This window comes from Microcaecilia unicolor, chromosome 5, assembly GCF_901765095.1.
Source record: "Microcaecilia unicolor chromosome 5, aMicUni1.1, whole genome shotgun sequence".
NCBI lineage: Eukaryota > Metazoa > Chordata > Amphibia > Gymnophiona > Siphonopidae > Microcaecilia > Microcaecilia unicolor.
In genome coordinates, this window is record NC_044035.1 from 124,102,253 (window position 1) to 124,127,708 (window position 25,456).

The window sequence follows — 25,456 nt, forward strand, 5'->3', positions numbered from 1 at the left end:
TAAATAAATAAAAAGCTTCAATGTCTTCTCAACCCACACTTGAGAAGCCAAAGCCTTGTTCTTGAAAGCAAAGAAGCTGTATATCCTATACTGATTCCCAGAAAATAGTGTCAGACCTTCCTATGGTGGGGGAAGGCAGGTCTTTTTTTGTTTTTACAAATTGTTGCGTCCTTATAATATAGACAGCTATGCCCTCTGTGTTACCAGAAAACGTTTCCCTCCATCTAATACCAGAACATGCTCAAGATGAAAGATTTGTCCCATCACAGAAGAACAAAAGCTTGGATTTTGCTTCAGGTACTCTCAATTTCCAAGAGGGATTCAGATTTACCAAGATCTAAGTACCTTGAACAAGTTCCTAAAGAAGAAAAGGATTAGGATGATTTGCTAGGGCATCATGGTTCCATTTCTAAATCAAGAGGACTGATTATGTTTATTTGATTTATATTGATGTATTAATCACTTTTACTGTAGAACAAAACATACAGAATAATTTTAAAACACCAGTAACTCGCTAGTATGCAATACATACTCTGGATCTGAAGAAGGTTTATATGTAGATAGAGATATACTTCTGCTACAGGAAGTATTTTAGATTTAATATAGAACTACAGAGCCTTGGTCCTAGTTTACAGCCATTTTAACTAATCTCGGTTGTGCAAATGGTCACTAAAAGGGCAATTCTATAAACCAAGTGCTCACATTTACTCACATAAATATCATATTGTGGAGGAGTAGCCTAATGGTTAATGTAGTGGCTGCAGAACCAAAGAAACTGGGTTCAATTCCCACTGCAGTTCCCTGTGACTGGGCAAGTCACTTAACCCTTTATTGCCCTAGGTACATAATATGAATATTCTAAATACCCACTTAACTTACATAGCAGGTATTTGCAAGGAGGGACCAGGAGGTGGCAAAAAGAGTCTTCCTTGATTGGGATCTGTTTTTTACAGCCCTGAATAGAAAAGTATTAATATTCTGTTCCAGAAGGAGATCGAAAGACAGGCTAGCATTAGACACCTTTTTCATTCACTGGAAATAAGTCTTCTGAGGGGAGATATGATAGAGGTCTATAAAATAATGAGTGGAGTTGAACGGATAGATGTGAAGTGTCTATTCACACTTTCCAAAAATACTAGGACTAGGGGATTTTCTTCACTCAACGTGTAATTAAACTCTGGAATTCGTTGCCAGAGAATGTGGTAAAGGTTGTTAGCTTAGCGGAGTTTTAAAAAGGTTTGGACAGCTTCCTAAAGGAAAAGACCGTTATTAATGGGATAAGCAGTATAAAATGTTTTGTACTTTTTTGGGGATCTTGCCGGGTATTTGTGACCTGGATTGGCCACTGTTGGAAACAGGATGCTGGGCTTGATGGACCTTTGGTCTTTCCCAGTACGGCAATACTTATGTACTTATGTATGCAAACTCTGCAATATCCTGGATGGGGAAGATCTTAATGAACTTTAGGGAACCTGATCCTCGTATCTCCCTGTTAGGTGAAACATATGGTGTTTCCTCTCCTTTGGAAGACAGCTTTCAAGGGATCTGACAGGCTGGTGTCCCCCCCCCCCCCCCCCCCCCCCCCCCGGCTCTGATGATACAGGAGCAGGTTTCATTGCTGCAACACACCATTCAGTCTCTGTCCTTGGAGCGTCAATGTTGACGAAGCTGTGATTCAATTTCCTGCTTTCCCAAATGAGATAGTTTCTCATATTTTGCTGTTGGGTATGTGCCTGGTGCACTTTTCATAGCCCTCTTGTGTTATGCATGTCAAGAATTTACAACTGATAAAAATTATGTACATTGGCCACAATGTTATTCAGGAACCAGCTAGTGTTATAGTAATTCTAACTAATAAAAGAAAGCAAATGAAATATTTATATACAATTACATTCCTTAGACCATGACTAACCCCATATAAATATATTTTTAATAACCAACTGGTATACTTACATAGTATATAGTGTGGTAATTGTACCTATTTGAGATATTTAAGAGTAGTACTCTTGGGTTTTGTGGAAAGTATTAGCTATTTCAATTTTGTGGTTGCAGAGCTAGTGGTGAATTGCTCTCTCCTGCATCTCTGCTGAAGGGTAAAGCAGCTGATGGTTTAGGATTGACAAATAGAGTTTTGGGGTAATTGTTCTCTGTTATTCAATATTAGATAGTCAATCATTAAACAACATTTTTCAACCTGTCAGTCCTGTAACAGATGATTTTCTTTTCTCACAAGCCAATGAATTAATTAATGCTATCTATTCTCCTGCTTCTGACCAAAGGTTGTCAGATTCTTTTAGCCCATTTATTGATCTGCAATATGACCTTCCATTTCCTGCCTGTGCTATTAAGGGGAATAAAATTTATAAAGGTTGCACAGCTTAGCAGCTGTGGCCTGAGCGCGATTGCAGGGTTGTTTGGGAAATATCGCACACAGTTTTCAGGAGCAAAAAGTCTCCTTCTCATAGGACAGGCAGAGGGAGAAACTTTTAGACTCAGTGGTACAGCTGTAGAATTTACAGCTTTACTGTCTTGTCAAAACCAAAAGAAATCTCTTTAGAAACTGAGCATTAAACTTAAGAGACAGATATAGTGACAGATAACTGAGAGGCTGATCATATTGATGTTTTTTTAAAAACTTGTATATTTGTGAAAATGCAATAAAGGATCTACTTGTTTAGGAAAACATTTTAAAATAGAAGCATACAGGGCCCTTTTACTAAGCTGCGCTAGTATATGGGTTTAGCATGGCCTAATGTGGGACTTTTCTTCATGCTAAGCCCATTTCTAGTTCAGCTGTAAAAGGCATTTTTCCGTTTGTTGAATATCTGGCTTTTTGCTATTTAGGAGGCACTAATCGTTCCTGCATTATGGACACAGTAATGTCAGTGCTCAAAATCCCCAAAGTCACCAGATCAGTGACAAGTTGGAAGCAAATAGTAGTAGTGGTTGGTGATCACTGTTCCCTCTAGGCTGAGTGGATTTCCTTCAAATGCATTGCTGCCAGTGGGAGGTGGTGCTTCAATATTGTATTTTCAGTTGCTAGGGACAGGGAGATTCCCTGGAGTCTAGCAGAGCTTACCTTTATCTCACTAGGAAATTGTGATAGTGAACTAGCACCCCCACTGGCAGGAGTGTAGGTGGAGGACTCCCACTCAGCTTAGAAGGAACAATGTCGGTGACTCCCTTCTAAAGGTTATAACAGAGTTCAACTGCTGACCAGACATGATGTCCTGGGAGGTGTGCTGCATGCCAGGTGCCAAGATTTGAGATGTTATAGAGAGTTTGCAAAGACTCATCTCTGCCCTCAGTGTAAAATGTTTTTCATATGCAGATTATATCTTCTTGCTCCTGTAGATCAGTGTTTCCCAAGTCCAGTCCTGAAGTACCCATTGCCAATCAGGTTTTTAGGATATCCATAATGAATATGCATGAACTTGATTTGCATGCACTGCCTCCATTATATGCAAATCTCGTTCACACATATTCATTGTGGATATCCTGAAAACCTGACTGGCAAGGGGTACTCCAGGACTGGACTTGGGAAACACTGATCTAGAATAGATGATGATCTAGATACCACTATCTGAAGCATTTCAATTTTTGTCTGCCATATATGGGCCACATAGCTTTAGTTCCTCATGTGTTTCTCCTTGTCATGTGATTTACCAGAAGTGCACAACAACGCTTGCTATATCCAGAGAAATTAAACTTGTGTACTCTATGTACAAATAGCAGTAGGGAGAAGCAAAACTTATGCCCTCTGTATACAGGCAGCAACAGCAGTAGGGAGGAATATATAATGTTTTTAGTCTCATGCATTAATCCAATGGTCTCTAATGTTTCTCAAACCTCACACTAACACTATTTGCTTTTGCCTCACCTAGAATGTAAACCACACTGCAGGGGCGTAGCCAGACCTCATGGTGGGAGGGGCCAGAGCCCTGGGTGGGGGGCACATTTTAGTCTGCCACCCCACCGCCGCTCCCCCTCACCTCCTTGCTGCTTACCCTCACTGCCTCATTGCTCCCCCCCAAAAAAATCTAATACCTTTGCTGGCAGGGATCCCCAACCCCCACCAGCCGAAGCCTTCTTCAGTGCCGGTCTCCGGCACAGCCGCGTTCGCTGCACTGCTCTTTCTTCTTGCTGACGTACTGTGCACACTCCTTTATGTAAAAATGAGCATCTACACTAATTGAAGGATGTTGTGCAAAAAGCTGAAAATTCCACTTTAGGGATAAACTGAGATTTTCTTACCTTTTCTTTCACAGTACTGTTCATTATCTACTTATTTTTGCTGAAAAATATGTCAAGTCCTCATAGTAGCCATTGAAAATTTTACTGTGTCTTTGGCTTTGTGCAAAATCCTATTAAGTGCACAAGAAGGAGTCCCACAGGAAAAGGAAAAAAAGGCTAACATTTCCGAATACATTTTGCATGGTTGATTCTGAAATGTGTGCGCAACTAAATTGGGTAAGAAGCCAATTAACAATAATTGGACACTAGCAATCATTGATGTTAATTGGCACCAATTTGGATTTGCACACACATCATTCTATGTGCTATTCTATAACATGGTTCCCCCAAATCCCATAGTGTGCACCCAAAAGAGGTCATGGCTATGGGAGGGACATGAGTGGGTCAGGGGCTTTCTCCCTAGCTGCACGCAGTGTTTCAGAATGAGGGGGAATCTGTACCCAACTTATACACCGTGGCTTACACCATGTTTCATAAGAACATATGCATTGCCATACTGGGACAGACCAAAGGTCCATCAAGCCCAGTATCCTGTTTCCAACAGTGGCTAGGTCACAAGTGATTGGAAAGATCCCAGAACAACAAAACAGATTTTATGCTGCTTATCCTAGAATATGCAGTGAGTTTGCCCAAGTCCATCTTAATAATGGCTTATGGAATTTTCTTGTAGGAAATTATCCAAACCTTTTTAAAACCCTGCTAAGCTAATGCTTTTACCACATTCTCTGGCAACAAATTCCAGAGTTTAATTACTTACTGAGTGAAGAAATATTTTCTCCAATTCATTTTAAATTTACTACTTAGTAGCTTCTTTGCGTGTCCCCTACTCCTAGTATTTTTGGAAAGAGTAAACAAGCAATTTACATCTACCTATTCCACTCTACTCATTATTTTATAAACCTCTATCATGTCTCCTCTCAGCTGTCTCTTCTCCAAGCTGAAGAGCCCTAGCCACTTTAGTCTTTCCTCATAGGGAAGTCATCCTATCCCCTTTATCATTTTTGTCGCCCTTCTCTTTACCTTTTCTAACTCTACTATATATTTTTTTAGATGCGGTGACTAGAATTGCACACAGTATTCATGGTGCGGTCGCACCATGGAGCTATACAAAGGCATTATAACATTCTCAGTTTTGTTTTTCATTCCTTTCCTAATAATTCCTAACATTATATTTTCTTTCTTAGCCACCCTTTATAGCATTGTGCTTAGTATGGATTTTTTTTAATGTCACCCAAATTTCAGCACCATTTATTGAATCCAGTCCATTATGCGCATTCCTTTCACCTAATACTAGCTCACTCCTTACAGAATTACCCTCATGAACATGAGAACTTTTTATGCACATGCATATTAATTGTGTGTGTATGTGTTAATCCATAGGTGTACATGCATACAAGTGATTTGTGTGCACTTTATATTTTTAGATGCCCATACAAACCAAATGCACACTCACAAATGCATAGCTTTACCACTGATCATTACCTGGGATACATGGGATTTCCATTCCCCCCCCATACATATTAACAGTGATATCAATGTCTTAGTCACCATAGCTTGCATGATAGGACAAAAGTTTGAGGTTTGCTAGAATTTTGGCATTCAAATCAATCTTTATTAGGATTTTGATAATTCAAGCCACAACAGACACTGCAATCTCTCTGAGAATTTTTTTTTTTTTTTTTACTAAATCTGAATTGTTTGCTCAGCCATGTGTAGTCATGTTGTTGAGTAATTTGTCTAACTATGCATTGATTGCTTTGATGAATGAAACTCATATACATATGTCTTGGATTTTAATGCCAGAAGCTCAACATTGTATCAAAGAAGAGTAACCATACTTGGCACGTTTATGTCACTATACTATGGTCTTCACACCCCTTCTCTTTGTTTTTCAGCTTATCTCTGACACTCATGGTTTTTGTTAATTTTGGTGGTGGAGGATACTGGTTCTTTGAGCATGCTCCATGGAATGGTATAGTAAAAGTTCCATCCAACAATTCTATCTAAAAATATTGTAAGCAAATCAATAATGTAATTATTCATCTCTAAAATAAGAGATGTATATATATAATTGTATAAAATGGGACCAGCAGAACAGCACCTTTAAGCAAATCTAATCATTTTTGCTTACAAATCTTTCTGCAGAACAAAAGACTCTATTAAATCATGAATCCCTCGGTGATGTATATTTGTATCTAGTACCATCATGCTTTCTTCAGTGTTAGAAAGAGCTCCTGTTGTCCACTTTGAAATCCTCATGGTGTGTTTCAAGGGGAGGGAAACCCCTCTTTAGTTGATAGGACCAAGCTCTGCCCCTCAGCTCCACCCCAACCCCCACCTCCAGGTCTCATCTCTGATTTTAATGTCATTTTTTTCATCCCTCCTGGGATCATGACTTTTCCCCTTCCTACCCCCCTCAACAAGTCCATCATTTCCCATTTCCCTACCTAGTCCCCCCCCCCAAATTATCCACGTCTCATTTTCTCTCCCTAGCCAGACCAGCACCGATTGGAGGGTCATGAAAGATTGGGTGGGCCTGAATCGAGAATGGGTGGGCCTGGGCCCACCCAGGCCCACCCATAGTTACGCCCCCCCTACTACTTTCCCTGACAGTCCAGCAAACCAAACAAAAAAGAGCTTTGGGTCCTTTCAGCTAACTATGGGGCCCTTTTAAAAAGCAGTGGTAAGCACTAATGCAGTGGTAAGCACTAACTTTTTTACCGCATGCTAAAAAGGGCTCTACCGTGGGATGCACTCAGGCATTCTACAGTAGTTCTAGGACCAGCATGTGCCAACGTGGGGGGCATATTTGGTGATAGAGAGTAGGCATGCCCTGCACTAATCGGGTCGTGTGGGTAAATCGCCATGTGCTGCCCAATTATCATGGGGTTTACGTGGGAGCCCTTACCACCTAGTAAAGAGGTGGTGGTAAGGACTCATGTGCTAATGGCCATGTGCTAATTGGGAACTTAGCATTTGACCATTAAGCGGAGAATAGAAATTACGACCATTTTACTGCCACACTAAAAGTAGCCTCAGTGCATGGGAAACCCGTGCACTACAAATAGCGCAGGCTGCTTTTTAGCGCTGCTTAGTAAAGGGGCCTCTTTATCTTATGGAGGGTGTAGTTATTTCTTTTAGCATAAATGAGGCCCTGAAGTATTTTATTACACTCCTGATTTTGCAAATTTAAAGCTTAATGATAATGGACTATGCTCAGATCCTGGCACATTCAATTAAATCATATCCAGATCTGCATCAATATTGTTTCATCAAATCTGTAACCATTTCAATACCATTCTGAATTATTTTGTGGCATTTTTTTTTACAGGGCTGACAGTTGCAGATCTGGTTATGCCATGGTAAGTAAACAATGCATTATCTTTTTTTACTTCAGATAACTTAGGAGCCCTTTCACTACAGTATGGTAAGCAGTTACTGCATGAATTAGCACATGGTAAAAGTGCATGGCCCTGGTAACATATACCATACTGACAAGACAGTGCTGCTAATTCACCGGCAACATGAAATAGATAATTATGTACCATTATTCCCTTAACATATTCAAAACTGACAGCTCGGTATTTTCAGTGGAGTGTTTGTTTCCTCACAGTGGATTTTCTCTTTTTGGTACTGACTTTAAGTTGAAAATATAAAACCAGTTTTAGAGGAGAGAATATTTGTTATAAAGAAAAGTTGTACAACAAATCCACAAATATATTACAGACTGGACTACTGGTATCCTTTGCTGACTGTTCTTTCTACTACAGGCCCTCCTTCCTGTTGTCTTATACAGGATCATCCCTAGTGTAAAGCTAATTAGGCAATTTGCCCAGGCCCCATTTTTTGGAAGTCTCCATACTTTGACATCATAGAAGGTAATATTCTTGCCTTTACCACTCCAGACATCTTGTGGTTTGAACTTAAAGGGACCCCATAGTTTCATGGGATCTACTAGACACATGTAATTCAAGCCACAAGACATTTGAAGTGTTGTTAGAAAGCTAGACATTAGTAGGAGGTCCCTTCTCAGGTTGTGAACGTCTTTTTTTATTATATAAACAAGTTTAGGGGCATCGGACTGGATGTTTTGTCCTGGGCCTCACACCCAGTGGAGTCAGTCCTGATCTTAGAAGACTCTTTATATTTTAATCATACTTTTTGAAGTGAGAAACTGTAACATGCTCTGACAGTATCTGAGAATTATACATATATATATTGCACATTAGTGAATGCCTCCATTTAGGTGCCCCAAGAGAGGGCGGTGGAAGACTCTTCTGTAATGGAACCTGGTAACCTGGTTCTCCAAAGACAAGCAGGCCAATATTCTCACATATGGGTGACGTCATGTCGGCCCGGAGGACTTTCTAGCAAAGTCTACATCAAAATCAAAAAATGTCCCTCGTCGCGCGGGTGGATGCAGTGCGCATGCGCGCGTCCGTTTTCCCGCCTGCCGCGAGAGCACATTCCTCAGTTTTTTCTTCTCCGCGTCTGAGGTGACACGGAGCTCGACTTTCGTCTTCGTGTTGCTGTGCCCAGAGGTGAAGATTCGTGGAAAAAAGTATCCTTTTAGTGTTTATTAGTATTGTTTTTCCGTTTATTAAGTTTCCTTTCTTTTAGCCTGCGATTTTATTTAAATCGCTCGTTCGGGATTTATTTTTTTCCCTTTTTTTCTTGTGTCCTTTCTTTTAATGGCACAATCGCGTCTTTTGATTTGGCAGGGACAGTTTTTCCCGATATGTCATCGAAGACGCCCAGCGGCTTCAAGCCTTGTGCCCGCTGTCATCGGGCCATCTCCGGCACTGACACACACTCGTGGTGTATACAGTGCCTTGGGCTGGACCACCGCTCGGAGGGCTGCAAACTGTGTCTCGCTATGAAAAAGCGGACACTGCTCTCCCGAGACGCCCAGAGGGAGAAGATTTTTGGGCCCGGTGCTTCGACGTCAGCGCCGTCGACGTCATCTAAGTCGGCGCCGTCCAAATCAGCGCCACTGAAGTCGGTGCCGGTGAAGTCGGTGCCGTCGAGGACGATGCCTTCGAAGCCGGCGTCGTCGAGGTCGACGTCGAAGGAAGCGTCGGCACCGGGAGACCGGGGACAGGCTGCCATTCGACCGATGCACGCTGGGAGCAGTGATGCATCGAGTGGGTCTCCACCCACCTCGGCGCCTCCTGCTTTGCAGACCCCCCGGGACCATCCTGCATCGGACCCGGCCCCGAAGAGACGTGTGGATTCCACGTCCTCTTCTCCGGTGCCGAGGAGTCTCGACGACGGGCGTCGGGCGAAGGCCAAGAGGCATCGTCGTCGGTCTCCTTCGCGTCACGGCACCGGGAGCTCCGGGTCATCGATACATTCGATACCCGAGAAGCGTCGGTGCCGAGAGGATCGCTCCCCCTCTATTACTGAGGTTCCGACGCGTGGGGTCACTGGCAGCCGAGTCCCCACTCCCCAACCTCAGCAGACTTTGCCTCCAATGCCTCAACCGACCCCTCAGCATCTTCCGCCAGCAGCTCTTGATGAGCGTATGCAGGCCATGTTTCCATTTTTTATGGAAACGATGCAGCAGTGGCAATCGGCATCGAGGTTGTCGGTGCCGACGACGCCGGCGTCGATGGTTTCAGAGGCACCGGTGCCGACGGCATCGGTGGTATCGACATTGCCGGTGCCGGATGTTTATGCATCAGGCCTTCAGCCTGTGGTGAGGTCTGTTTCACCGGTGCCGCCTCCGGCGCCGGTGTCTTTGACTTCCCGAGTTGGCTCTCCCGAGACGTCGGGGCAGGAAGCTTCTCCGGAGTCTCAGGGACCGTCAACTTCTCGACATCGTCATAGAGGCCATCAAGCCTCTTCGTCGAGACGGGCTCAGATCTGGGCGGCTCTGTCTGAGCTTTTAGCCCCATCTGACAATACCTCATCAGAGGATGATGATGGAGTGCATGGGGAGTTCTCTGGTGAGGATTCTCAAGGCATCCCATCTGATTCCACTCCCTCGCCACAAAGACAGCTGTCTCCTCCCGAGAGCTTGTCTTTCTCATCTTTTGTTCGGGAGATGTCTGAGGCCATCCCCTTCCCCGTGGAAATTGTGGATGAGCCCAGAGCTAAAATGCTTGAGGTTCTGGACTATCCATCTCCACCTTCATCTTCTGCCACAGTTCCTTTTCATGAGACTCTCAAGGAACTTATGTTGAGGAACTGGGAGAAGCCTTTTTCTTGTCCAACCGTCCCCAAAAAAGTTGAGTTCCAATACCGGATCCACGGGGAACCCAGTCTCATTCGGGCTCAATTGTCTCATGATTCAGCGGTGGTGGATTCCGCTCTCAGAAGAGCCAAGAGTTCCAGGAGCTTCTCCTCGGCGCCCCCGGGGCGGGAGCATGGAACTTTGGACTCTTTTGGGAGAAAGGCGTATCAGGCTGGTCTGCTCGCCGCCAAGATTCAGTCGTACCAACTCTACACGAGTATTCATTTGCGGAACTCTGTGAGGCAACTTGAGAGTTTGGTAGATACACTCCCAGAGGAGAAAGCCGAACCCTTTCGTCAAGTAATCAGGCAGCAGAAGGCGTGCCGCAAGTTCCTGTCCAGGGGCGTTTTTAACACTTGCGATGTGGTATCTCGCTTCTCTGCTCAAGGTATAGTGATGCGCAGGCTCTCATGGCTGCGTGCCTCTAACCTGGAGGAAAGAACTCAGCGGAAGATAGCAGATATCCCATGCCGGGGGGATCACCTTTTCGGAGAGAAGGTAGAAGAGATGATTGATCATCTCTACCAGTGTGACAACGCTATGGATTCTCTCTCCCGCCGGGCGCCTTCTGCATCCACTTCCACTTCTAGGAAGTTTTTTAAGGGAAAAAGAAGTGCTCCTTACGTTTCTAGAAACCGCAAGTACACTTCTTATTCCCGTCAGCCGGTTCAGGCTCGACCCCAGCCCGCTCGCTCTCGTCAGCAGTGGGCACCGAAGCAGGCCCCTGCAGCTCCCCAGCAAAAACCAGGGACGGGTTTTTGACTGGCTCCAGCGGAGCATAGCCGGAATCAAAGTACCTGTACCGAACGATCTGCCGGTCGGAGGGAGGTTAAAATTTTTTCACCAAAGGTGGCCTCTCTTAACCTCCGATCGGTGGGTTCTCCAAATAGTCCAGTCCGGGTACGCTCTCAATCTGATTTCCGAACCTCCAAATTGCCCACCAGGAGCTCAGTCTTTCAGCTCCTACCAGAAGCAGGTACTTGCAGAGGAACTCTCTGCCTTTCTCAGTGCCAATGCGGTCGAGCCCGTTCCACCAGGGCAAGAAGGGCTGGGATTCTATTCCAGGTACTTCCTTGTGGAAAAGAAAACAGGGGGGATGCGTCCCATCCTAGACCTAAGGGCCCTGAACAAATTCCTGGTCCGAGAAAAGTTCAGGATGCTTTCCCTGGGCACCCTTCTTCCCATGATTCAAGAAAACGATTGGCTATGCTCTCTGGACTTGAAGGACGCTTACACTCACATATCGATACTTCCAGCTCACAGGAAGTATCTTCGATTTCGGCTGGGATCACAGCACTTTCAGTACTGTGTTTTGCCTTTTGGCTTGGCATCTGCACCCAGAGTATTTACAAAGTGCCTGGCAGTTGTGGCAGCATCGCTACGCAGACTGGGAGTGCATGTGTTCCCTTATCTGGACGATTGGCTGGTGAAGAACACCTCCCCGCAAGAAACTTTGCAGTCCATGCGGATGACTATTCAAGTGCTAGAGATGCTGGGGTTTGTCATCAATTATCCCAAGTCCCATCTCAGAAATTGGAATTCATAGGAGCTCTGTTGTGCACAAAGACAGCTTGTGCTTATCTTCCAGGACCCAGAGCGGACAGACTTCTGTCTCTGGTTTCCAAATTGCAAGCGTCTCAGCAGATCACAGCTCGGCAGATGTTGAGATTGCTTGGCCACATGGCCTCCACAGTTCATGTGACACCCATGGCACGTTTACACATGAGATCTGCTCAATGGACCCTAGCTTCTCAGTGGTTTCAAGCCACGGGGAATCTAGAGGATGTTATCCGGCTGTCCATCAATTTTCGCAACTCCCTCAATTGGTGGACCATTCGATCCAATCTCGTCTTGGGACGCCCATTCCAAATTCCTCAGCCTCAAAAAGTGCTGACGACGGATGCGTCCCTCCTCGGGTGGGGAGTGCATGTAGATGGGCTTCACACTCAAGGAGCTTGGTCTCTTCAGGAGAGGCATCTCCAGATCAATCTCCTGGAATTGCGAGCGATCTGGAATGCCCTGAAGGCCTTCAGAGATCGGCTAGCCAACAAAATTGTTCTCATTCAGACAGACAATCAGGTGGCAATGTATTACACCAACAAGCAAGGAGGTACCGGATCTCGCCCTCTGTGTCAGGAGGCCGTGCAGATGTGGCTATGGGCCTGTCAAAACGGAATGTTTCTCCAAGCCACTTATCTAGCCGGTGTAAACAACAGTCTGGCCGACAGGCTCAGCAGAGTTATGCAGCCTCACGAGTGGTCCTTGAACATGACTATTGCCAAAAAGATCTTTCGAGTTTGGGGCACTCCATCGATAGATCTTTTTGCTTCCCAGGACACTCACAAGGTTCCTCAATTCTGCTCCAGACTTCAGGCCCACGGCAGACTAGCATCGGATGCCTTCCTCCTTTTTTGGGGGACAGGACTCCTATATGCGTATCCTCCCATCCCTTTAGTGGGGAAGACTCTCCTGAAACTCAAGCAAGACCAGGGAACCATGATTCTGATAGCGCCCTTTTGGCCCCGTCAGATTTGGTTCCCCCTTCTTCTGGAACTTTCTTCAGAAGAGCCATGGAGATTGGACTGTTTTCTGACCCTCATTACTCAGAACGAGGGGGCGCTTCTGCATCCCAACCTCCGGTCTCTAGCTCTCACGGCCTGGATGTTGCGAGCGTAGAGGTTGCCTCTTTTGGTCTCTCTGAGGGTGTCTCCAGAGTCCTGTTTGCTTCCAGAAAAGATTCCACACATAAGTGTTATTCTTTTAAATGGAAGAGGTTTGCCGTCTGGTGTGACAGCAAGGGTCTAGATCCTTTCTCTTGTCCTGCACAGACCTTGCTTGAGTACCTTTTGCATCTATCCGAGTCTGGTCTTAAAACCAACTCGGTTAAGGTTCATCTTAGTGCAATCAGTGCTTATCATTCACATGTAGATGGTTTGCCTATCTCTGGACAGCCTTTAGTCATGCGTTTCATGAGAGGTTTGTTTTTGACAAAGCCCCCTGTCAAACCTCCTCCAGTGCCATGGGATCTCAATGTCGTTCTCACCCAGCTGATGACAACTCCTTTCGAGCCACTGGATTCCTGTCATCTGAAGTACTTGACCTTGAAGGTCATTTTCTTGGTGGCGGTTACTTCAGCTCGTAGGGTCAGTGAGCTTCAGGCCCTGGTAGTTCATGCACCTTTCCTTGTCTTTCATCATGTCAGAGTAGTTCTCCGCACGCACCCAAAGTTTTTACCGAAGGTGGTGTCGGAGTTCCATCTGAACCAGTCAATTGTCTTGCCAACATTTTTTCCCCCTCCTCACATGAGCCCGGGCGAAAGCAAGTTGCACACTTTGGACTGTAAAAGAGCACTGGCCTGTTACGTGGAGCGGACATGCCCCTTCAGACAGTCCGCCCATCTGTTTATTTCTTTTAATCCCAATAAGAGGGGAGTTGCTGTCGGAAAACGCACCATTTCTAATTGGCTAGCAGATTGCATTTCCTTCTCTTATGCCCAAGCTGGGCTGACTTTGGACGGCCATGTCACGGCTCATAATGTTAGAGCCATGGCGGCGTCACTGGCCCATCTAAAGTCAGCCACCATAGAAGAGATTTGCAAAGCTGCGACGTGGTCTTCAATCCACACATTCACATCACATTACTGCCTTCAGCAGCATAGCCGACGCGACAGTCGGTTTGGGCAGTCGGTGCTGCAGAGTCTGTTTGGGGGTTTAGAATCCAACTCCACCCCCCTAGGCCCATTTTTATTCTGTTCCAGGCTGCACTCTCAGTTAGTTGTGTTTGTTTCAGGTCAATTTCGTTTTTGTCCTCGCCGTTGTGAGACCCAATTGACCATTCTTTGTTATGTTGAGTGAGCCTGGGGGCTAGGGATACCCATATGTGAGAATATTGGCCTGCTTGTCTTTGGAGAAAGAGTAGTTACTTACCTGTAACAGGTGTTCTCCGAAGACAGCAGGCAATATATTCTCACAACCCTCCCACCTCCCCTTTGGAGTTGTATTCCTCTATTTCTTGAAAATTTACTGAGGAATGTGCTCTCGCGGTGGGCGGGAAAACGGACGCGCGCATGCGCACTGCATCCGCCTGCGCGACGAGGGACATTTTTTGATTTTGATGTAGACTTTGCTAGAAAGTCCTCCGGGACGACGTGACGTCACCCATATGTGAGAATATATTGCCTGCTGTCTTCGGAGAACACCTGTTACAGGTAAGTAACTACTCTTTTTGATCTGGTGCTATTCAGGGCCTAACCTGAAAGTTAGCCAAATGGAGACTTCAGGGCCTACTCAGAGTGTTAGCCAAAGGCCTCTGGGAGATATTAGAAATCTGATCCTTGGTGACGTCATTGTAGGTAGACTGGATGTCTCCACCTTTTTGGCTTAGTTTGCATGTTTTAGGACCAGAGCTCAAGAGCAACAAAACAAACCAAACAGCTTGTCTCCAAGAACTGAGCCTTCAAAATAATTCACACCTCCTTGATAATCAGGAGACATCAGATCAAACAAACCAAATTAGGACACAGGAGGATGCTGGAAAAAGGTAATTCAGGTATATAAACACAAAGAGGAACAAACACACACATTTCATACATCAACATTTAGACATGGGGACACACACACATTCATATATCCACACATTTTGGACACACATACAGAGAAGAGGGACAATCATACATATTCGTACTTACAGACATTCATGCTCAGACAGCCATTCTACACCCCCCTCCTCAGTCACCCACCGAAGGACAGACACATGTTCACTCCCCCCCCCCCCCCCAAAGCAACTCTGTAACAACTTTCTGTTCTAAGTGCTGTACATTTATAATGTCTATTTCTATATAAAATATCATTTTCCAAGCCACGCCCATTTGTTGTCTTATTGTGCTACAACCCCACTGCCTCTGAGAAGTGGACCTGGGACTACAAGAAAAGGAACCAAGTACAAGACTAGAAACAAAGCTTACACTAACATTTAGGAGCCCACAGTTATACCAGCCATAGAACTGGGATAAGTGAAGACCCCTAAATATGGCAGAAATGCACATAACTTACAGTGTTCTGTGGCTGTTTAGTGGGAGACACATCTGTGTCCTGCCCATACTCTACCCCTGCGTATGGCGCCCTTGCAAATATGCACCATGTAAATAAAGCAGATAATTATAGAATAGCACCTTGGCACCCTGCTACCATCTAGATGAAAAGTGCGCACATATATATGCAAGTGGTAGTGTTCTAAATATTAATGCACTCAGAACTAGATTCTATATAAGGTGCTTGAAAAATTGGTACTGAAAATATTTCTGCCTAGGCATATTTTATAAACCGCGCCTAGATTTAGGTGCAGTTTATAGAATAAGCCTAGCAGGTTTATAGAATTCATCTAGTGGCCATGTCTGTGCCTAAATTTAGGGGCGTCCATTTAAATCAAGTAAAACTAGGTGTAAATATCGGCACCTAATCTAGGTACAGAGCAGGTGTATTCTATAACTGTGCACGTAGATTTTCAGAATGCCCACAGTCCACTCATTCCACGCCCATGGCCTCGCCCCCTTTTTGGCAGTGCACATTAGAATTAGAATGTACACCACTTTACAGAATACACATAACAAGTTGAGTGCGTAAATTCTAATTAATGCTAACTAGTGTCGATAATTGCTTGTCAAGTAGCTATTATCAGCGCTGATTGACTTGTTAAGTAGTTAAATTGCATGCAGAAATACAGAATATGACCATATTTGCATGCACAACTTCAATTGCGCTATTTAGAATCTGGAGGTCAATGGGCACATAAATGTTAGCACATAGTGTTTAAAATTGCCCTTTATATTTATAAATCTAGTACATTTCATCTAGGTTCCATCCCTAATCTTAAAGCTATTAGTGAAGTTTGGATTTGTTCCACTATCTCCCAGCTCTGATAGTGTACAGTGCTAGGAGATCTGAGATGACTATCTTTAAAATACAAATGGGAAAATGGCCAGGAGGGAAAAGAAAATGCTGGAAAATGCAAAATCTGCAGACCTGTCAACCTTTCCCTTAATGGGTACTTAGGAATGTGCAACTTACAAGAGATGTTCCTCCGCAATACGATTGTGGTTATAAAACAGCAGCGGTCAATAATATGATCTAATTTGATTGAAGAGGTCAGTAAGAAAATTATTACCCACTTTACAACCCATTATCATCAAGGCATACATTACAGGAATGCATCCAATAAATTAAAAACTTGCTTACTTAAAGCAGAAAGGTCTAAATAAGCTCAATTATAACTGTGTTTACCATTGAATGAAAACATAAAGAGTAGATCATGGGTAATTAGTGCCAGATGTTGAGGTCTTCAGAGAACCTGCAGGGAACCGAGTTTGGTTTCTGCAGTTAATAACTATTTGAGGTCTATTTATGGGAAAACATTGGTGAATGCGAGGAGTCCATAGTGGTATATAATTGGTATTATACTTCACTACTGGCTCTGTGAATTGAGAAAAATAAGAAGGCTATATCAGTGCTCTAGGTGTATGAAGTTCTGGTTCTGTAGTACCAATAAAAGATTGTCTAGAGCACTGTAGTATAGCATAGTTTCAGTTTATCCTAGAGGAAAAATGATATCATAATTAGTATAATTTTCTGAGTAAATATTTACCCTGTTGTAGAATAACACCACTTTATGGGGTGTTGTATATTTTAATAAAACCATACAGATGATACCTATTTTTCTTTATTAGAGAGGTGTGGTAGCTGTGTTAGTCCACCTTTAAAGGTAATCAATAGAAATAAAACAAAATAAAACATGGAAAAGAAAATAAGATGATACCTTTTTTATTGGACATAACTTAATACATTTCTTGATTAGCTTTCGAAGGTTGCCCTTCTTCGTCAGATCGGAAATAAGCAAATGTAGGTAGATGGCAGTGTATATGAGTGAAACATCAAAGCATTTCAGTGACAGTCTATATGCTTGGAGACAGGGGATGAGTGAAACATCAAAGCATTTCAGTGATAGTCTAACAGAATGGGGGTGGATAGGTGAGAGTAAGGGAGACAGCACTTAGAGATGAAATCAAAAATAAAAAAAAATCAAGGGATCCAAGATGGCACCTCAGAGGGAAGAGGTGAAGTCACTAGCTCCCTGTGATGCCGATTAAGAAAACTAAGAGGAAAGGGAGGTTGAGTACTGCTTCGGCAGTATCTTTACCTAACCCTTCCATGCTTTCCTCGATGATGGACGCTTTTGTGCTCAAGATTCCATCTACCAGGGATGGCTCACTGGTGGCGGCTGGAGGTGAAATGCTGGTTCCACCCCCCCTAAAAACATAAGATAAGAGTAACCATACTGGGTCAGACCAATGGTCCATCTAGCCCAGTATCCTGTTTCCAACAGTGGCCAAGCCAGGTAACAAGTACCTGGCAGAAACCCAAATTGTGGCAACATTCCATGCTACAAATCCCAGGGCAGGCAATTGCTTCCCCTGGTCTATTTCAATAGCAGACTATGAACCTTTCCTCCAGGAACTTGTCCATACCTTTTTTAAAGCAAGATATGCTAACCGCTGTTACCACATCCTCCTGCAAAGAGTTCTAGAACGCAACTATTTGTTGTGAAAAAATATTTCCTCTGATTTCTTTCAAAACTTCCTTAAGTGTCCCCTAGACTTTGTACTTTTGGAATGAGTAAAAAATCAATTTACTTCTACTCATTCTACACCACTCAGGATTTTGTAAACCTCAATCATATCTCCCCTCATCCGTCTCTTTTCCAAGCTGAAGAGCCCTAACCTCTTTAGCCTTTCCTCAAATGAGTTTTCCTAGAGCGCAGTGCTTTGCTGAACCACGAGGAGCAGGTTCAACTGACCAATCCCTCAAGGATAAGGGAAGCTGCATCTGCAATGAGCCAGGTGCGGGAGAGGGATTCTACTTCCTGTCAAAGTGTGGCAGGTGAGGGTGCAGTGTTACTGGCCCCAGAACCTGCATCGATACTGTGAATGCAGGAAAATGTTGGAGAGAGTTCTTCAACCTTGAGAAAGCCTCTAGCTGAAGTTGTAGGCCAGGGTTTTCTGCAGGGGTCTATCACTACAATCAAGGAGTTAGTTTATTGGATTCTACATTGGAAGACCATGAAACTTATTTGGTGACTGTAAATAATAGACTTTGAAGTTGGAAGCAGGTTTTTCTAGAATGGACTCTTTATGCTCAGGGGTTACTAGATATAACTCAAATTTGTTGATTAATTGTGAGAACTTGGAAAATACAGTCAGGCGCAGTTCTCTTCTATGTCCATGTGAGAGACCAGAACATGTGAAAGTAGAGCCTGATCAACTTTTGGTTTTGGTTTGGCACCAACACTTACTCAGAATCTGGGTTTTGGCCAAAATTGCAAACCCCTTACCTGCAGTTACCCTCTGCCCTATGCCTCACCCCCTGCCTCTTGTAATCACTCTCCGCTTTGTGCCTCCCCCAAGCCCTGTGCTCATTCTCCCCTCTGACACCCTGACTCACCCACCCAAAGGCCCTATCTTTAAACCTTCTGGTGGTCTTGTGGGTCTTCAGGGCAAGAGCGATTCCCAGTCACTCTTGCCCACATCGGTTCCACAGCCAAAATGGCTGCCAGGACTTCCTGCAGCAGTCTTGTGAGACTGCCGTTGTAGGTCCTGGTGGCCATTTTGAGTATTAGAAACAGTTGCCACTAGGCCACCAGGAGGTTTAAAGGTAGGCCTGGGTAGAGCCTTTGGGTGATGGGTGGGTAGTGAGATGGAAGAAAGGGGGCACTGAGAATGATCACAAGGAGCAAAGGGCAGTGGCGACTAGAGTGATTGAGAGGGTGGGGCAGAGGGGGTCAGTTTCAGTTTTGTCAGAAACCAAACTGCAAATTTCGGTTGCTGGTTCAGTTTTGGTCGAAACTGAGAATCCCAGTTTCGGTTGACCTCTTGTGCAGGATGCCAATGAGAGGGACTGGGATCACAGTCACTGATTGTCATGGTGTTCTGGGGATTCAGGCTTAGGATGTCTTTAGCTAGCAAAGCTTGGGAATCCCCGCAAGACAAGGTATTCAATTTTAAGTTTTGTGGTAAGGGAAAGGGCAGGGGTGAAGAAGAAATTCCTTGTGCTCACCCAGTCCACCCACTGACCCACCCAGAAATACAACTGAATATATAGTAGCTTCAGTTTCAAATTCTGATACAAGGTTTTATTTTTCAGGTTTGTATTCATCATTGGGACCTCAGTGGCATTAGCTTTTAATGCCATGTTGAAAAAGGGAGTGCATCGTATCCAGCTATTACGTAAATTGACCTGGAGGACCATTGTCTTATTTGTGATAGGAGCCTTCTTTCTTAACTATGGACCTGTGGATGGCCCTTGTAAGTATTATGCCACTCTTCTATTCTGGTATCTGTCCGGCTGATATTCAGCTGGCAGCATGTCCAGGCACCAGCATTGAATATCCAATTTTAGGTTAGCCGCTAAAGCAAATACAGCCCTTGACCTATAAGCTGAATCGCTGAAAGATAGGACTGCTATTTATGTGGCCCATTTTAAGCAGTTATCTTATGCAGTCAAGGCCTGAATATCGGCACTTAACCGCATAAATGCCGACTCTGCCCCCAGAAGACCCACAAGTTAGCCGACTTTGGCTTCAACGCTAAGTGAAAATATTCAATGGCGCTAACTGCTTAAATGCCGCTGAATATCGGCGGTTAGCCACAGTCAAGTGATTTAAGTGGGCAGGAGCCTCTCCTTCCCACTTTTATTTTGAATATTACCCAGCATGTGTCTTGATAGAAGCATACGTTTCAACCTGTAGTCTTATGAGAGCAATTTTATGGGTGCTTTTTGAGTTTAATGAGTATATGGTTATATTATAGCTTATAGTTTATTAAAATTTACTATACCGCTGAGTAGCTATAAACAAGGTCATACCGGTTTATAATACCTACTTACAAAAAATTGTCTTCAGATCAAAAGACGCTATGGGCCCTGTTTACTAGGCCACGTTAACCATGTACGCGCGTTAACCATGTACGCGCGTTAACAGTGTACGCGCCTACAATATCCTTATAGGTGCCTACACAGTTAGCACGTGTGCAAATTGTAGGCGTGTTAAAAACTCTAACGCACCGTAGAAAACAGGGCCCTAGCTGGGAATCAAGCATATGCTGAAAATCTTGCAATTCCTTCATGCATAAAAAACAAATGGACTCAAGGACACACACTTATTTAGACTCACATAAGGACAGACAATCATCGCATAAACTCAGACACACTCACACAGGCACAACAGTTAGATGGGCATGATGGTAACAATAGGAAAATAAGGGATTAGTCTTTGATATGGGTGAAATTTTAGAGACGTTATATCATATTCTATAGCTTTCTGCTTAGTATCATCCCATTTAATCACTTTGTTTAAGAAATTATCATCAAATATAGCTTTTCCTGGATTTGTATTGTATATTGTAATGGCAGACTGACAAGATAGTTGCCTTGTTGAGTTAGTTATGAGTTGTTGTTTTTTTCAAACTTATGCCTAGTGGGATTTATATAAACTGCTCTCAGATTCATTTACTGAGATGATTTCAGTCTTGAATTCAGAGACACCAATAATGCTTTGGATAATGTATATGACCACATAAGGTATGTTCTCGTCTTAACGACACCTCTTTCTGTTATCTCATCTCCCCAATCCCTACCCTCCTTAGATCTGATCTAGCACAGCAGGTGAGTAGGACTGGTTGGCTCAGTGCTTTTCCATTCGGCTCCCCATCTTGCAAGTGCTTGCAAGATGGGGAGTGCTTCTCTCTCCTGTGCGATTCAGTTTCAGATCAGCTGTTTGAACCACAGTGTTGTGTAGATTGGAGAAAAAACAGTGTCTACCAGCTCTGCTCCTTGACCAGACCAAGTTGGCCTAGGTTATGTGTCTGTATATGTGTGTGCATGTGTGTTTGTAAATGCATATATATGTTGAGGGGGTAAGGGTTGGTTGGACAAAGGGGCGGAAAGAAATGTGCAGGAAAAGGAGGGAGAAGCTATTTTTGCAAAAGAAGTCTACAACAACAAAGCCTTTTGAATAATGAGTTCTTTTAATAGAGTTCTTTATAGAAGATGCTCTGTCTCTGCTGTAACTATTTGCATATTTATATTCATGATTGCATGACAAGGGTTGCTCTTTCCCATGACCTCTCTAGTCTGCCCATCCATGCCATCTACTATTCCTATTACTCCCTAAGAGATCCTATGTACTTGTCCCAAGCTCTCTTGAATTCAGTACTGTTTTCATCTCCACCCCTTCAACCGGGAGGTTGTTTCTTGAAATCACCATCTTTTCCATGAAGAAGTATTTCCTCAGGTTACTTCTGAGTCTATCCCCTCTCATCTTCATACTATGCCCCCTCGTTCTACAGCTTCCTTTCAATTGAAAAAGTCTCACCTCCTGTGTATTTATGCCACAAAGGTATTTACATGTCTCTATCATATCTACCCCCTCCTGCCGTTCTTCCAAAGTATACATATTGAGATATTTGTATTTCCCCATATACTTTATGATAAAGACCACTGATTATTTTAGTAGCCGCCCTCTAGACTGATTTCAACCTGTTTATATCTTTTTGAAGGTGCTATTTAGCTACTTCACTGTTAAATTGTAATACACTTTCTGTTATTTCATTGCTACATTGGTAAATTCATTTAAAGCTAACAGAACTTGGAGTGTTTACTCATTGTGGATCACTGCTGATTAAAAACAAAAGGGGGGGGGAGGGAGAATAACATAAGCCTTCCTTCTAGAAGCAAAAAAATAGAGAAACCAAGGGCTCCTTTTACTAAGCGGCGGTAAGCCCAACGCAAGCATACTGCTCGCTATTCAGGAAGTACTGCCAGGCTACTGCAGCAACCCGGCTGTACTTCCCACCCCTAGCACGCCGTCAATTCCGGTGCTAGAAAAATGTATTTATTTTTGTAGTGCCGGAATGTAACCAGCGGTAATCGGGCAGTGCCGCGCGCTGCCTGGTTACTGCTGGGTTAATGCAGGAGCTCTTACTGCCTCCTCAATGGGTGGCAGTAAGGGGTCTCACCCAAAATGGCCATGCGGTAAGCGCTTTACTTGCCACCCAGCCATTTCCTGTAGGAAAGTGAAACGTCCCTTTTACGAGCAGCGATAAAAGAGGGCCTCGGTGCATGTGTAAAACACACGCCGATGGCAGCGCTGGGCCCCTTTTGGCGCAGCTTGGTAAAAGGGGCCCCAAATTCCTCCTCAGTTAAAATCCAGGCAAAGTATTTACTGCAGGAGACTTGGGTAGTGTATGAAATCTATTTTCTGTCTAGCAAAGTCATATTTACAGTATCTCTGTACTGAAGCGTAGAGAGGAAACTGTATAACCGATAAGATAAAAAAAATGTTCATTGGGTTGTTCCTAATTTCCAGCAAAGCTACCAGCAAAAGCCCAGGCACCTCACTCTTTGCATGTTGGGACAGCAGACAATTAGTACTTCGCCTCTTTTTCTAGAAATGGCTAAATAATCCACTTTTCTAAAAGACCAATACTACTTTTAGCAACAATAATCAAATCTGAAGACTTTAAAAAAATATAACTGACTTATCAGAAGACTCCCTGTTTACTAAGCAGTTTGCTAGTGTCAGGTTTCTGCTCTTTCATGATCAATTCTCTTGAGTGGTCAAGGGTTATGGATTTGATATACCGTACTCTGTGGTGCAACCAGCATATACATACATTGTATGCAAGTACTTTCTCTGTCCCTAGAAGGCTCATAATTTAAGTTTTTGTAACTGGGGTAATAGAGGGTTCGGTGAGTTGCCCAGTCACATGGAGCTGTAGTGGGACTTGAACCCAGTTCCCTATGTTCTCAGCCCACTGCACTAACCATTAGGGTGGTGTGTTTTTACTTTTGCTTTCTGGTTTGTTCAGCTGCCCATTCTCCAGCAGAAAGAATGACAGTCCTTGAATGTGTGTGGACCCAAGGGATGCAGAACAGACAGTTATCAGGTCCAAGAAGAGACGCACTGGAAAGAAACTTTGTATGGAAAGGAAAAATACATCTAATTTTGGAAAAGTGATTTTTAAGTGGCCAGCTAAATCATAATCCTTGTTATCAAGTTTATACTGCTTTCCTTAAAGTTACATCTACAAACTGGGTGATTAGATCGCTTAGAATAACAATGGGAATACTGTAACCAGGGCTTTATTTGAGGGGGTATTTAGGGGTACTGAGTACCGACACCTTTTCCATTGCTAAAATTGACCCATGAACCCCAAGTTTTAATGATAGAGTTCAGGCTTTACACACCAATTCTGTCTTGTAATAGATTCTGTGACTGGTTGTAGGGGGCCTGGCTAATATGGGGTGGGATCCTCAGTGATCACCCCACTCCTGAAGGGTAACCTAGCATTTGAGTAGTGGCACCTTTTTTTGTTAGAAATAAAATCCCACACTGACTGTAACTATAAACTTAGGGGGCCCTTTTACTAAGCTGTGGTAAAAAGGGCCCAGTGCGAGTGGCGGGGGCCTTTTTTGTCGCGGGCTGCTGCCCTTTTTACCACAGCAGGTAAAAAGGCGGCAAAAATGAGGTGGCGGTAAGAGCTCCCACACTAACCCAGTAGTAAGTACAGTAGGTAGCGCATGGTGCTGCCTGATTACCGCCGGGTAACTGCTGCATTAAAAAATTAGGCCTTATTTTCCCCTAGCACTCACTAGGGGATGGAACCACTGCCGATGCCCGTGTTGGGGCAGCGGTAGCTCCAAATTGGCTGTGGTTAGCCCACGTTGGGCTTACCGCCGCTTAGTAAAAGGGCCCCTTAGTATACCACAAAAGCACAGAACATAATGTATTTATTTCTTTATTTGGATTTTGCTCACACCTTTTTCAATAGTAGCTCAAGGTGAGTTACATTGGATATTTTTCTGTCCCAGGGGGGCTCACAATCTAAGTTTGTACCTGAGGCAATGGAGGGTTAAGTGACTTGCCCAAGATCACAGGGAGCAGCAGTGGGATTTGAACTGGCCACCTCTGGATTTCAGTACTGGTGCTCTAACCACTAGGCCACTCCTCCACTGTACATATGATATGGGAGCCACTGTATTAAAATGTGACTTCTTATACTTAAGTGGTCTAAAAAAATACCCTCTATCTTAATTATCTTAAAGAAAAATGTTGTGATCACCATTTCATTTTCATTAGTGATCAGCCTTTCACCTTTATCTTTACCAGCTGTGGCCACTGTTTTATCATTCTTGGCTTCTATATATTAGATATCCATTTGTGCAAAGTATTTACTGCAGGAGACAGAAATCTAAGTAAATGAGCATGGCTGTGACTTACTATTGGTGTGGCACGGTGTCAATGGGTCTCTCTCTATTAGGAGACACACACAACCAAAAACAAAAAACATAATCTATAAACTGAAAAAGAGAAGGAGGGCTTAACAACCCAAAATAGAAAAATCCATAGGGTGAGACTAAAGGGAAGTTTGATAGATCACTAGGCTCTTCCTTTTCCTTTTCCTCAGTCAAGATGAGAAGGGGGCTGGAAAGAAAAAACACCTGCTTATTTAGATGAAGAGGAACAGCCATTGTTGGCACCAAGTTAATAATGTTGGCACCAATATGATAATAATGTGCACAGTGTGCAGAAGGTGGGGAGGGGAATTTTATAAATGGTGTTGGAAAAATTGGCATAAATACTATAGCACAAGGACTCATGGAGGGGCATAATTGAACGGGGTGCCCAAGTTTTCCTGAGGACGTCCTCGCAGGATGTCCTGGCAAAGGGGCGGGGAAACAGGGCGACCATCTTTCATTTTGATAATACAGTCAGGGACGTCCAAATCTCAACATTTAGGTCGACCTTACAGATGGTCATCCTTAGAGATGGTCGCCCCCGGTTTTCGGCGATAATGGAAACCGAGGACGCCCATCTCAGAAACAACCAAATGCAAGCCCTTTGGTCATGGGAGGAGCCAGC

At 43.9% G+C, this 25,456-nt stretch overlaps 1 protein-coding gene across 1 annotated transcript in view; it reads left to right on the forward strand.

Moving 5' to 3' along the window:
• Positions 1–25,456, forward strand: part of LOC115471277 (heparan-alpha-glucosaminide N-acetyltransferase-like) — a 278,605-nt gene that overhangs the window by 118,963 nt on the left and 134,186 nt on the right. The window contains exons 3-5 of the mRNA XM_030204977.1: positions 6,150–6,226; positions 7,586–7,616; positions 19,681–19,841. Coding sequence (XP_030060837.1) covers positions 6,150–6,226; positions 7,586–7,616; positions 19,681–19,841 — 269 coding nt within the window. The remainder of the gene's footprint in view (positions 1–6,149; positions 6,227–7,585; positions 7,617–19,680; positions 19,842–25,456) is intronic.